Here is a 15,076-nt window from a genome sequence, read left to right as displayed (position 1 = left end):
GCATTGCGCAAAGAATTTTCATTCCGCAACGATAAGATTTAATCAATATATGTATATATGAATAATAATTCAACCGATCTCTCGTGTGCTCGGAACATTTCCCACGCTCTGCGGCTTTTATATATTTATTTAACATGAATATATTAAACCAGTTAATATTGGTTCGATTATAAATAAAAACGCGAGGGCATGCATCGTGCGTTGAATCAATTCTCTTTACAAGTGTATTGCGATACTGCATATTGTGTGTGAATTGTATGTACTATATGTACATATACATAAATTTAATTACAAATAAACGGAGTACCCGTTGTCGTACGCGTCTAAATGTATTATATTATATTAAATAATAATTATAATTATATATAATATATATAATAAATATATATAATTATATACAATATATAAATTATATTATATATTATATATAAATATAATTGTCCTTTCTCAACTTAACGTTACATCGAAAGTAATACAATAATGCAAACCGCGAATGTCACTAAAGTAACACATATATGTATAACCGATATGGAAAATAAATGACATTGGATTGTACAAAGATTGTATTTCGAAACGTGAATCCGTCAACTTTTTATACTGCGGAAATTATTCAACATCTAATCTGATGAGAAAAAATTGAATGTGTATATCCTTAAATCTCCGCATATACATACATTCATTCACAAATTATTATCAATGTAAGAACCATCTTTTGTTGCGTAATTGTTAACCGAAAACATAAAATCCGTGGCTCAACGTTGACGCTGATAAATTATCAAAGTTGCAATGTAACAAAACGTAGAGTAAAACAAAGTGAATACGAGAAATTTTCGCGCTGCAAAGCAAGAGCAAACGATAAATTCAACAAATAAGTCTTTTTACATTTAATAATACAAATGATGAAATCAGTGTATATAGTAAAATGTATTTATTATAGAATCCAGGAAAAATTGCTGAGATGTAAAAACATACGAGTGCGTGTGTCTGTGTGGGTTTCTACCGCAAAATGAATTACGATAACATTGCTTAAAACATAATAATTTTAATGTGCCTCGTATTTTGCTTAAAATGTAAGTTTCTAGCATATCTCTAACGTTCTTTTTTTCTCTTACTATAGTAAAAATATAAATTTCTATTCCCCTAATATATATATATATATATTTCTTACAAAAGAAGATAATAACGGGGTCGTAGAAAGAAACATATGCCTCTTTGAAAGGAATATAGACACAGTCATTATTGAAAACTTACAGTTATTATATGCGCATTTTGTACTCGGTACATGTAAATCAATGAATATCTTCGTAACATTGTATTTGATTATGTTATATGTTTCAACAAAATAGTAAGTATATTACACATTCTACACGATGTTAATCCTTCAAAATTTTGCCGTAGCTTCTTTGCAGCGGAAAACTCGTATTCTAAACATTAAAGATAGATTACAATCACAATATTATATAAATACATATACATACATATAAATACATATGTATATGTACATATATATATATATATTGTAGTATTATTTTATACAGTCTAACTTCTAGAGCCGTATAGAGCCGCATAGATTATGTGATCTTATACTTTCTGCTACTCCAATAAAAACTCGTTCCTTCTCTTTCTTTCAATATTATATATTTTAATAATAAATCTATTTTTTGATACTAAACATCATTCCACACCGTTAAAAAAATCCAATGCATAAATGAGCATTGAAAAAAAATTTATTCTGCTCTCAAACATCCTGTTTTTTTAAGCGGACGAATTTATACAATTCTGTAAGCGCATCAGTTTCTTATGATAAAAACCCAAAACGTGCATGGTATCTTAAAACTCAAGGTTGAAAAGGAAAAGGTGGGGGAGTTGAATAATTTTCTTTAATGCCTAATAAAGCATTAAATTTCTTGAACTTTGCGAAATAATATTCATTATTAAAAATTGGATTTATTTCTTTATTATTTTATAATATATAGCATTTATTTTATATATTATATAAGATTTATTTTATAATATGTAATATCAAAAGAAAATTTTTATTAAAACAGCAAAAGGTAAGAGATTAACCAGTTAAATTAATATTTATGATATAAAGAAACAAAATTTAAATTGATCAGAAACTGATGTTTTAAAAAATTGCATAAATTCATTCTTCAACGCAGGTACACATTGCAGCAACTTTGACAAAGTACAAATCTGTACCACTTTTCCACAGTTAGTGTGCGAAACAGCATCGATATACAAAATTTTGATATATAAAATTCAGTGTTTTATTTGATTAAATTAATCCACACACACACACACAGACAGTGTTGCCGGCCCGCGTCATTTTACGTCGCGGATGACGCTTAATATGTATGGTCCCGCGTATTTATCACAAGAGCATTAAATATACCGCAGTGGATGCCATTGCTGTACAGTGTGTACCCATACGTTATAAAGGGTATTGATGATTGAAGATTATAAGACTCATGATACATAAATATATGTATACATACATACACATATATATGTATATATAAAAGTTACTTTCTTCATTCAAACTCGCAAATATTGGAGCACAGACACAGTATAGAGTTTAACTTTACAAAAAGAGTTTAACTTTCCAACTCTTGCACATATGTCACATAAGTTTCTAATTGCCCCATCTATTAATTTCATATCAGCTCATATCACCTCGTTCGCTTTTATTGCGCCGCGGTATCGGAAATGCTTTGCCGCCATGTGGCATGGAAGGGTATCTTCAAGATCTTAACTCGTGTCTTGGGTAATGCAGTCAAAAGAAGCTTCTGTAATTGAGGCAACGGTAAAATGTCGACTTGCGGACTCGTTTGGTGTGGCTGCTGCTTGTCATCGCCTGCGGAATTGTTGAATGATGCATTAATTAGGTATGTATGAAACATTTCCTTTATTAATAATAATTATTGTCGACGGAAGTAAGCAAGAATAACTAACTCCAAGACTCAAAACGTACTTTTTTGGTAGTCATTTTCATCCTCGACGTCCGCGATCAATCTTAAGCAGGGGACTGGCTTTAAGACTGGTATAGAATCTCCGGTAACCTGCTTGCTCATGAGATTGCATTGATCGACGAACAATTCTGTGACCCTGAGTAACTCGAGCGTGACGCCCCATACGAAATGCGTCAAATTGTTCGACAGCTCTGTGACACCACCGAGCACCATGTTGTTGGACGTCGCCGACTGGGATATGTAAGTTGGTATGATCAGTAACCTTTTAATATTCTTGCAATTGGCGAGACACTTGTCGAAACCATTCTTCACGTCAAAATTGACCAGCTCCATCTGATTAAGATTCTCTAATTTCGATACGCCTTCGAGAATGTCGAATGTACAGCAAGATCCTTGACCCTTTTCGAGTCTCAAACGTTCCAATTTGCTTAATTTAATCAGAACGGTGGTTCCGAATTTGTCAGGGAAATCGGAGCATTCGCCCAACTCCAATGTTTCCAGATTTGTCAATGTCTGTATAACGTCAATTTTCTTCTTCCCAAGTTCTTTAACCGACGTCAAACTCTGTAAGCAACGAGAGAAATTGTGCAGTCGCGCGATACGGTAGAACAAAAGCTTGCGATATCAAATAATAAGATCAGAAAGCGAATCAACGATCATTCACAAGATCATATTGATAAAAGTTTAAAACAGATGGCCTTACCAGATGCATTAGATGCGTCAGATCTTGTAAAGGTGTAAGATCTTGCTGCAACGACATCCCGCTGATTGCCTTAAGTCTCAGTTCCTGGCACCGTTTCAGATTCCCAACCGATTCCAAGGTGAGAGAATCACACTTAATCGCCATCGCGCTCAGCACCTCCAATTGTGGACAGCTCTTGAGGACCTCTTCGACCACTATGACCGGGCATCTGCACAGCTCGAGCTTAACGAGACTGGTAACGCGCGGTATGACGGTTAAGAACTTCCGCCAAATGTTGTCGGATTCGCCGGATACCAACATCTTTCTAAGATCAAGATGCTGCGTACCGCGTCTCTGCAACGTGTCTGCCAGACCGTCCCAATCAGTCACCTGGCTGTTCTTCATGCGCACGGTCTTCCACAGAGACGGGTGTGCCGCGAGATCACGCCACATTTTGCATACTCGCGCGGCGCGCAGCAGCTCTTGAACTTTAAGATATTGAAATATACGCAATAGAGCGTGATAACCGGCGCAAACTGAGCCCATGAAATTTTGCTGCTGCTCCGTCTCCTGCTGAGACATTTGCTTCCTTCTGAAAATATCAAAAGAAACGTACACTTTAGTACAAATGTTCTATTTTTGCGCACATTTATAGCTTGTATCGAACGCAAAAAAAAGCAATTTATCTATTACAATGTAGAAAGAGTTTATTTTTAAAAGAGGCCTTGAAAGATCGCGCCGATTACAAAAGATACATATAATTTTCTGTTACATATTATAATTCTCGACGCATTTGTCCTAAAAAGCCTCTGAAAAAATAATCTCTCCGATCAATGATATATATATATATATATATATATATTCCTATCAAGAAGGTGACAAAGGTTCAAAGCAACGAAACAAATATAGAATTGGATGTGGAATTGGATGATGTACAGGATTGTGAGAATTTATGGGAAAACGCACTAAGATTTTTTTTTTGTGTTTCAGCTCTCTCATGTCTTTATATCTGCAAATATAAAAAGTAAAAATGAATTAGATTTTTTCCCTGAAGCACTTATCAGTAGCTTTATTTTGTAATTGCAGCATGAATGTAAACATTTATGTATAAATGTGTATTTTGATATCGAGTAAAATCGAATTATCGTAAATTTACCTTGATACTACAATTACAAAGGAACAACGTTGAGAACCGACGGGTGCGCCTCTTATTTATCTTTCATATCTGTCGAAAATTTGGCCGCATTTCTAAGAAGCTAAGGCAGTGTGCTTCGATCACAAGATAAAATCAAATTCATTTTTAACATACGATTTTTATATTTCCAAATATAATAAACATCAGTATATATTGCATTTACAACTTTACAAGTTTGCGTATTCGCAAGTATCTTGTATTGCATACAATGTAAAATCTACTCTTTTAATACATCCAACTGTGTATTTAACAAAAAAAGCAAAAGAATATGATTTTATTATTTATTGAACCTCGTCATTTTTCATATAAATTGTATTCTCTGTACAATCTTTACCGATTGAAGTGTGGATTATCGTAGAAAGATATATATTCGTGAACTTTGTAAATACAATACGTACAAAGCAACTGCCAAAACCTCAAAAGAGAGTTGCCGCAACTTAAATCATTTGGAAGAAACGTTCTAAATAAGGGACAAAATAAGAAGCCTTGTCTGTTTCAAGGATGTATACACTTACTTGCTATGCTTAACCTTTTTTACTGTACCCTCTTTACTTGATAATAACTGTTGGTCGTCTGTTTGAATTATTTCAACATTTGCTTCGTCAATAGTGTTTGCAGTACTCGCTATAGATGTCGGTGTGCATGCAGACTTATTGTCAGGCGATTTGCAATTTAAATCTGCATTTTCCTTTTCAGGCACACAATCTACAATGCTGGCAGTGGAAGATTCATTTTCAACCGATATATCTTCAATCGATTGATCTTCTTTGGGAGAATTATCTTTATCATCCTTGTTATCTTTGCTATCGAACGTTTCAGTCTCAGTGATAGCAGAAGATGCAAAGTCTGTCGAAAGCGTCGAATCATCTTTTGTTATCTCTTCGTCCGGCGTAATATTTGCTTTTTCGGGTGGATCGTCATTCAACGATTTCGGCGGAACCGTGCGTGACTTCACCGCGGAATTGTCCACCGTGTTCGAAATATCAGTAAGTGAACCGTCTGGAAGAATTGGCGGCTTGTCGCCGATCTTGTCCGGTTTCACTCTAGCAGGTTGAACAGCCATTGCGTTATTTTTCGGCACTACTATGTACCTTTTGCCGCCCATCACAGCAATATTCTGAGCTGGTTTCGGCACGTCACCGTCGTGACTTTGCAAGAACTCGTTCTCCGTTTGCGGGAACCAAGCGGCTTCTGTTCTATCCACGTTCGAAGACGCGTTCGACATCGTTTTGGAACCTACGTTTGATGGTGTTTTGGAAATTCTGGAAGAGTTTCTCGTTTGCGTGTCCGCACCGTCGGACTTTGGGATTCTTTGCAATTTCGGCGGCGCCGAATTAGTTTGATGTTTCGATTTCGTATTTTGGGCACCTAACATGCTAATTGGGATCAACGGAGGTGGTGTCAAAGATGGATTGTTTGACGTATGAGATTCTTTAGTATCCGGCTGACAATTCTACAACAGATTTAATTTCGTGTCAGTACGAGGGAAATTATCATTCGAGTCTGTGTAGCCGCAATCTAATGTAAATTGAACTCTTCGATATTCTATGGAAATATTCGCTATAAACATATTAATGACTTAACATATACATCTAACTCCAACACCATGTTTAGAATGTTACACTCTAAATACTTTATGTACACTACCGCTCATTAATTTCAATACACCCCAGATTTGTTGATTTCTCTGTAAAGGATGAACGTGATACGTATATTTTGCACAGAAATGAGTCCACCTGCTGTTAAAAACACTTTCAGCACTCACATGCATCGTATTTAAATATTATTTATATAAAAATTTTGGAAAACTGTAGTTTTCGAAGAAACAAAATTAACAGCCGGATAGTGTCAGATCCCTGGAAATAAACAAAATACGTGCGCAAGGTTACGAGGTTCTCGTAGTGATCAGATACACGCCCAATGCTGTTTTGAAACCCATTTATCAACACATACACAGTGAAAGGGCTCCGGTGTTCGCTTTGTACTGTGATACTGTGAAAACTTGTGAAAACGTGTAAAGTGGTCTCGTAAATGGCTCCCAAAAAGGAGTTATTAATCGAAAAGCGATCTACCATAGTCGTTTTGAAAAATGCAGGACATAGTTTGCGTGAAATTGCTCGCCTGGAGAAGGTTTCTCTTGGTGGTGTATTGAAATTAATGAGCGGTAGTGTAGTTCACATGGTCCTCTATCGGAGACTTTTGAACTGTTGTCTAAATACAGTAAACCAAACCTACCTTGCAGACATATTCATCACTGCCTGCAAACTCCATGCCATCAACACACTCAGGATGATATAAACAGAGACAGACTCGACATTGTAAACTTGGTATTAATCCCATACTTGTAGAACATCTTATGCTGCACGGCTCTTGAACTTTGGGCCTGTAAGATGTGCGTTGATAGGGGGACAGGGATTCAGGGAAAAAACACAAGATTCCCATTAAGGATATGTGAAAAAGGATCAAAGGGAAAAATATTTATGAAAATTATAGACAGAATAAGCTTCTCTCTCGCCCGATGGCAGTAACTTTTACATTGCATGCATTTCATAATAATTCCGTAATTGTCCGTGTATTTAAGTTTATGGACGATTGCATATGCAATAAAATTCAAAAACATATGCATGAGCTGCACGCTTCGTGTAAAATAAAATTCATCCATGTATTATTATTATATTATTTTCTTGCAAAATGCAGAAATTTAATATAGCATAAATTAAACTAGACTGTGACTGCAACGGTTTTCAAATACCTTCGTTTTTTCGATAAAATATACACTAAAATACTACGTTTCAATCAAAATGTCTTTAATTAGTAATTAATGATCATAAGCTATATAATCTTAAGCATTGTGCTTAATTATGTCTTTCTCTAAAAAAAGCTTTTCAATTTCATGATGTATTATTTTTAATTTTTACTAATGGTTTCTTACGTATTATTATGTAATTATCAAAATTTGATTCTTCTGCATTTTAAATTAATGTCTTACGTAACAATTTTTAAATTCTCTTTGTATACACTATGTGTATGCTTTTGATTAAATTTACCTTTAAAATAGCATCAAACATAATGCATTACATGCTTATAACAGAAGTAATGAATTTGGAGAATTAAAATACTCACGTTAGTAATCTTTTGGTTTTAACTGAGGTAACCTTCTCTACTGCTTGCTGATTCCTCCTTGTATTTGGTGTACTCCGCTGAGGAGGAAGCATCTCAGGCTCTTCAGCAGCTGATTTCATCTCTGCTATGCAGGTTTCAGAACAAGCTCGTGAAAATAACTTTGGTGTAATGATACGTGAACGAGAGAGAAAATATTTTTCTTGAACAACCATGTTATAGCATAAATTTGTAGTATAAAAGAAAAAAATACTAAACTCTAATTATATAATATAGAAATTCATACAACACCAAGCAATTATATATATTAAAGTATAAAAAAAATTATATATAATAAATATGATATATACATCATATTTATTATATATATATATATATATATATATATAAAGCAAATTTTTTGCCATATTTTGTTTTAAAAATTCCTAAGTATATGTTTCAACATTTAAAAAGTTTATATTAAATACGAAAAAATATTTTCAAAATCTTCGTTTCTTCTTACACTTTAATAAAAAAAAAAAAAAAAATTAAATTTGAATAGTATTATATGAATAAATATAACGTCTTGTAAGAACGTACTTATCTGAGGGGTTTTCTTTGCAGCTGCTTTTGTTTTATACGCCGGAGATGTCGAAGCTTTCGCCTTCGTGGCAGCTCTTGTAGGCACTGATACAGGTGGAGTTAGTTTTGAAGCTTCTGTCACAGGGGTAGGTGCAGGTGTAGGTGCAGGAGCAGGTGCCGGAACAGAAGCAAGAGGCTCCTGTACTGACTTTCTTGCTGCAGATTCCTGTGCCGATCTCCTCGTTACAGGTTCCTGTACCGGTTTTTTAACGACAGGTTCCGGCACCGGTTTCTTCGCTGCTATTGATTTTCTACCAAAAGATTTTCTTCCTGTGGTGTATCCTCCTGAACCCTGCAACGTTCAAATATAAGTATAAAGTTTTCTTTGAAAGTGGGGATCCAAGTCACCCCCCATCAAGTTTCAATATTTCATATAAAACTTATATAAACGCTAAAAACGTACTCGTATTCTTTTGGCATCTCGAATAATCTCCTTCTCAGGATCATCAAGACCAATGGGTTCTTTGAAAAATGTAAAGTTGTCGATGGTTAATTCCTTCGAATTAACTGTGAAACAAAAATCAATTTTAACATTCTGATATACACAATTTGAATATGTGCTTTTCACACTGCATACTTACGAGATTCTGCAACTTCTCTAAAACTTCTGACCTTCTTGCCCTTTGGTGTATAATAATATATATCAGCCATCCTCTTGAAGGCAGAGTCATTAGTGGCTCTAAATACTAATTCTCGTTTCCATCCATATTTAAATGGCTCCTTATATAACGGATTCGACATATCAATGGGACTTCTGTGCTTTCCTCCTGGACTGAGACCGCGCGAAAAGCGACTGCTTTTCGACCTTTGCGACGCTGCAGATGGACTGCTAGCAGCTGATGACGAGTTCGCTGATCTCATAGAAATATCTTCGATTTTACTCGGCTCTGCTTCTGAATCTATACTATTCGATATATCCATAGAATCTGTTTCCGATTTGTCAGATTCCTTTTTAACTTTGCCTACATCCTCTAAGCTATCTGTCTCATAAATATAGGCTCTCATGTCATCGATATCTTGATCGTCCTCCTTCTTCTCTCTACCGTCAAAGCTCCTGTTTGAATATCTTATACGTTTCACATATTGGGCTTCCGCTATTTCTGCCTCAGCTGTAATAAACCACATGAAATTTAGAATACGTCAATTTTTTATAAAAAATAATTTTGGTACATAAAATAGCACAAATTTCACAATAATGCAAATTATAAACTTTTCTAAACAAAATTGTTCAATCTATTATATTCTTATCATATATCAATGTAAAAGCTATATTTACTATATTCCTCTTTTAGTTATTAATATTTTATTAAATATAATTTAATAATTATTATTTGCAAAGCATTATAAACAATTATGTAGTGTAAATTATAAATCAATTTTCATAATTATAACATGTAAAACTTATTATATTCATATGAATACAATATGAATATTATATAAATGCAATATAGAAATTAGATTATTATTAGTGAGCTAAGAATTGCTGTTATCATTTTATGACAGTAAATCAAAAAGCAAAGAGACATTTTGAATTAATTTGAGAATCAAAAAACTCTTATTTTTTTCTTAAATAAAAAAAAATAACAATATTTATATACCTATATAGTTATGTACACATTTTAATAATTATATAAATAATTATGATGTCTACACCTTATTTATTTAGTTTTTAGCTAGTTTTAACTTCACACTCGCTTTTCCAGAATCAAAGATTTTAATTATAGCAAAATTATATCTTCTTTGAAATATTAAAATATTAAGTTAATTAAAATTAAATAAATTAAATAAGTTAATAACTGAAATATCAAACAAAAAATTCTGAGATAAATATTAATAAAGATCTCAAATATTTTCTTAGTACTATTTTAATTACATAAAATTTAAATAAATAACTTTACATATAATAGCCTACTTTATAAAAGGAATAAGCAAAGCCATATTAAGTAACCGAGAACAATAACAAATGTTACCAATGAGTTTCTTCAGAACTAGACTTCCAGGCTGCAATTCGAGCACTTGGGAATCAAAGCCGTTGAACTCCGAGTCTTCGGAGCTGGCGTCATCAAACTCCGAATGTTTACGCTTGCGTGTGCTCACACCGAGAGTCTCCGCTCCGTCGCTCTCGACGGTGCTCGTGGAATTGGCCTTGGACTTCCTCATCTTCCTGCGCAAGGACACCGCGCCGGGTTTCCTAGATGAACCTTTCACGTCGCCGTTGACTTCTTGCGCTTCCGCGTTGCCGTCGGCCGAGGACTGCGTCTTACTACTTAGAGAATCCCGCGTCTCCGCCGTCAGTACAGTCGCGTCACTGTTTTCGAGGTTAGAATCCTCGCGCGGGGCTTCGGCGTTCCCGCCATTCACGTTCGCGCCGTCCATCACGGGGTGGCCCCAAGTTCACCGAACCGTTGCGGCCACCTATGCGTCGCCTTTTTGCGTTGATCAACACAGCCAATGCCGCGCGTTCCCTTTGTTGTCACCAACGTTTGTCGCTTCGCACCCTCGCTGAAGTACCGTCAAATAGATCACCGCGGTTATCTGCGAGCACTCACAGTCGATCTCTTTCTTTTTTTTTCCTTTTCTCTCTTCTTCTTTCTTCCTCGTTCGCGCGCGCTTGCGCACTATAATCCCCTCGTGGCCCTCGCGACCGCCTGCCGTGATCCCGCGTTCATCTGGATGCCGCGGATGCGCGCCGGGCGTGCGCAAACGACCACTACGCGCTATTTACACACCGCGCTACGGGGGCTCGTCGCGCGACACGTCCGCGATGTATTCACACACATTACGCTGCGACCACTGAGATCCGCCCGCACTTTTAATGTGACGATAAATGTCATGCGTTGTCCCAATATCGCATTACACTCACACTTGACACGTAAATTCCAAGCGAAAACTCAGTTCCGCAACACTTACAACACTCGCGGAGCGTCCGTCTGCGCGACGGAATACCGGAAATGGCCGTGCAAATATGCTCACCGCGCGTTCTGAAAGTCATCGTTACGTGACTTTAGGCTGTATACATATGAACATCTGGCGATTCTTTTTCACATAATTAGAAAATATAAAATAAAATATAATTATAAAATATTGAATTTGAATTTTTTCCAATATTTCCAATATTCGTTATCATAATTCGTAGAAACTACATTTCGAATATTGAGATTATGCATGATTCACATTGCGTCATCAAGATGCGACCTGACATCCAATAAAAAACTTTGATTTTTGGAGACCAATATGGTATTAAATAAGTCTCTAGAAACCACGTTTCCTATTGGACATTTCAGACGTAGTATGAATTTATCATAATTCGTTGGTATGATTGCTTATACACGTTAATACGTAATAAAATGATATAAAAAGCAAAAAGGTAACTCTAAATGCATCTTTAATTATATCATTTTGATTTTTTTGCTAGAGAACGACGATGCGTTGACAACATTTCAAAATTTATTTTGTTTTAGAAGAAATTCTCATGAAACGACTGACGCGCTGCTCGATATTCATAGCGAATCGCAAGTCGCACGCACGATACATTGGATAAAAGTATTGTTCGTATACTTTCGTGCGAGCGAGCATACGCTACGGTGGAAAATACATTTGGTAATTGACGATCAGCGAACACCTGACGCTCGGCGACTTGGCGATTTTTCTTTCGTTTCATTGTCGGTTGACAAAGTGAACCGAGTTTTGACAATGAGACACTATTGAGGCGAGGCTTCATGGACATCACTTGTAAGAGGTGAGTAGCAGGATGTTACGTACTACTGTCGCGCACTGACGAGAGTTAAATGCCGACGCAATCGCGATTTGTTTTGACCCCCTCCTCAACGATTGACGTACCGCAGATATTCCTATAGACTCCTTTTCGGTCGTAAAGCACCATATGTGCTTTCCTGTCGCTAACGACTCAACTATCGACGCGTTTATTGTCGCGGAAAATGAAGCACGAATTAATCCTTTTCTCGGCAAAGTCGTAGAGACGCTACTTCCAATATGAAAATGTGACTATTCGAGCTTGAAAGCGCTCAAATTTCTTAGTTGGAAAATATGCATATTGTGTAATGAGCTTAGAATGACGTGTAATTGCGAGCCTAATAATTAATTGATGAGCAATGGAATACTGAAATAATTGTAAAATGCACGAGCGACGATATAAATTTATCATGTATTGATCTAAACATGATATTACCTGAACAATCAATAAGGTTTGCTTGCGACAATTTTGCAGCAAAAAACGCGTCCTTCAAATGGAGCGTGTTTTGAAAGCAGTTTTGAGACCGGTGGATTTAAGAGTAAAAATGGAGGCTCTTGTGCACGATCTGACTTTGGCACTGGAGGAAAGCAGCAATAGCGCAAATCTCAGACGCAGATGGGGCATCAGGAGGAGGGCTCGCTCTACAGGGAATATTCGTAAGTGTAAGGGAGTGCAACCAAGTAGGGAAAAATTTATTTTGTTTTGCATAAATAAAGCAGATTTTGATGGTAACGTAATGTATCTCATGCATTAAAATCACACTTAACTGCAACGTTAATTCTAGTTTGCTTCTACGAGGCATAGTGTAGATTATCGTCTAGTGAATTATTATCTTTGTAGAAACACAATGTTTATAGCACAAAGAAGTCAAATCTTAATCACATGTAAATCTTGAGAATTAAAGCAATGTCCAACACTATGATCAAATATAATGTATAACTAATGCATAATATTTTACAGCAGCATTAAGTATGAGCAAACATTCGGACGATAGCTCATCTTCCATTTGCGACATTCGTATTCCAAAAACTGCGAATGTTTCAAAGTACCAGTCTGACAGCGACGACACGAGTCAGACGAAACGTTTTGCACGGTTCTCCAATTTGAACAACACCAGTAATATTGAGAGCGACTCGGTGAACGAAAATTTTGTACCGAGAGCAAACACGAGACGCAAGAGGAAATTTAAAAGAATGGCCATTGACTCCGATTCTACTGCGTCCACTTCTCAAGCAGTGGCGATTATGTCGACTTCGTTTGCCGGCAAGAGACGCATTTTTCGAAGCGATTGCAAAAATAAATATAGCGCCATATGGTAAAGAATACTGTACTTAACTATATCTTTTATTGCAATACGAAACAGTGAATATATTTGTGTGAATTTTTATGTTTTAGGTGCGGAAAGCGCAAGAGATCGTGTAGAGAGCGTTCCATAGATTGTGAGATGAGAGTGTCTAAGCCAACCAAAAATGCAAAGCCGAAAAATCGAGACAAAATGCAAGGCGATGAGACTGTAGATTGTTCGCGAATATCTAGCTCGAGTATTTCATCCAGCGATTCGGAGGCGGGTCTCATTACTAATGACGAAGATAGAGAAGGTACGTTAAAGACAGAGACGCATGAAATATTACAACATATTACAAAAATATGAATGACCTGATTCAGGAGACGACGAACAATCTGATTGGATTGGAGAATCGAGTTGGCGGGATGACGGTGAAAGCAACAGTGATGATAAAATTACGGATTCGACCCTGCAGATGATACTACATGGCGAGCATTCGGTAGCTGAGGCCAAGAGGAGCTACAGGCAAAGAATACAACGCATCCGTGAAGGTCTCAGCGGTAGAGAAATCCGTGCCGGGCGACGTCACGTCGACAACAAGCCTGGTTATTCTATCATCACATCGGCTAACGAGGAAGTCTTGCGCTTCATGCAAGATCTCTCTCAGAGCGAGCTGAAACTGCATCCTATGCGACAACCCGAGCGCGAGAAGCTACGTCGCCTCGCCAACTTGTATAATCTGAGCTTAAAGAGCGACCTAGGTTGTCCGATATTGTACAAAACGCGACATACCACACAGGCCGTGTGCGTGGATCAAGTATCGTTAAACAGATTCTCGGACTACAAAAGATTACGAAAAACACCTCCGAATTCACCCAACTCGGACTCCGCGATGCAAACCGAGGAGCCTCAGGCCTCCAGCGCGAACTTCGGCTCGCAAATCATGAATCAAGCTCAAAATATGAATTCTACACAAGCAGCTATACAATCATTTTCACCATTTGAATGGGAAAACGAAAGTATGGACATCGAAATTCATCAAGGAAAGCCGAAGTTCTCTGATTTTGGACACTCCAAATCCAGTTAGACATATAAGAATATTTATTGTTATTGTTTTTTCTTAATAAAATATTTATATATACATATGTGCTATGTATATAAAATATATATATACAGCACTTCCGTTCTCTATATAGATTTTTATGTCATTGTAAAAACTAATGATGTTAATATTCACAATAATCATGTATGAGAAAGAAGAAATCACAAATATTGTAATATAAATAATATTTTACATCAAACTAGATAAGTTATTCAGAATTATTCAAATCACATATTATTATTACAGATTGATATTAAAAATTGTAAAATTTATATATACAAATGTTAGAATGTGGAAAAATTATAATATAGGAATAATCAAAAGTCAACTTCATCTTCATATTCA

At 36.1% G+C, this 15,076-nt stretch overlaps 2 protein-coding genes across 5 annotated transcripts; one reads left to right on the top strand and one right to left on the bottom strand.

Annotated features, from left to right (window-relative positions):
- Positions 1–913: 913 nt before the first annotated feature.
- Positions 914–11,589, bottom strand: LOC105673965 (uro-adherence factor A). Of its 2 annotated transcripts, XM_012369973.2 has the most exons (11): positions 10,561–11,589; positions 9,172–9,699; positions 8,994–9,097; positions 8,549–8,882; positions 7,973–8,096; positions 7,085–7,232; positions 5,365–6,302; positions 3,676–4,246; positions 2,975–3,536; positions 2,677–2,857; positions 914–1,424 (listed from the first exon to the last, which is right to left on the bottom strand). In XM_012369973.2, the coding sequence occupies exons 1-10, from the start codon at positions 10,964–10,966 to the stop codon at positions 2,688–2,690; spliced, it is 3,885 nt and encodes a 1,294-aa protein (XP_012225396.2). In that variant the 5' UTR covers positions 10,967–11,589; the 3' UTR covers positions 914–1,424; positions 2,677–2,687. The 2 variants fall into 2 exon arrangements, with proteins under 2 accessions (XP_012225396.2, XP_012225397.2); XM_012369974.2 differs by having other exon boundaries at positions 914–2,857; positions 7,973–8,093; positions 10,561–11,588.
- Positions 11,590–11,938: 349 nt separating this feature from the next.
- Positions 11,939–14,930, top strand: LOC105673999 (G patch domain-containing protein 2-like). Of its 3 annotated transcripts, none has more exons than XM_012370027.2 (6): positions 11,939–11,957; positions 12,052–12,329; positions 12,819–13,000; positions 13,308–13,659; positions 13,740–13,942; positions 14,010–14,930. In XM_012370027.2, exons 2-6 carry the CDS (start codon positions 12,310–12,312, stop codon positions 14,714–14,716), a joined length of 1,464 nt encoding a protein of 487 aa, XP_012225450.1. In that variant the 5' UTR covers positions 11,939–11,957; positions 12,052–12,309; the 3' UTR covers positions 14,717–14,930. The 3 variants fall into 3 exon arrangements, with proteins under 3 accessions (XP_012225450.1, XP_012225449.1, XP_012225451.1); XM_012370026.2 differs by having other exon boundaries at positions 13,305–13,659; XM_012370028.2 differs by lacking the exons at positions 11,939–11,957; positions 12,052–12,329 and adding an exon at positions 12,408–12,591 and having other exon boundaries at positions 13,305–13,659.
- The last annotated feature ends 146 nt before the right edge of the window (positions 14,931–15,076 follow it).

Source organism: Linepithema humile, chromosome 2, assembly GCF_040581485.1.
Source record: "Linepithema humile isolate Giens D197 chromosome 2, Lhum_UNIL_v1.0, whole genome shotgun sequence".
Classification (NCBI taxonomy): Eukaryota; Metazoa; Arthropoda; class Insecta; order Hymenoptera; family Formicidae; genus Linepithema; species Linepithema humile.
This window is presented reverse-complemented; position numbering and strand designations above follow the sequence as displayed.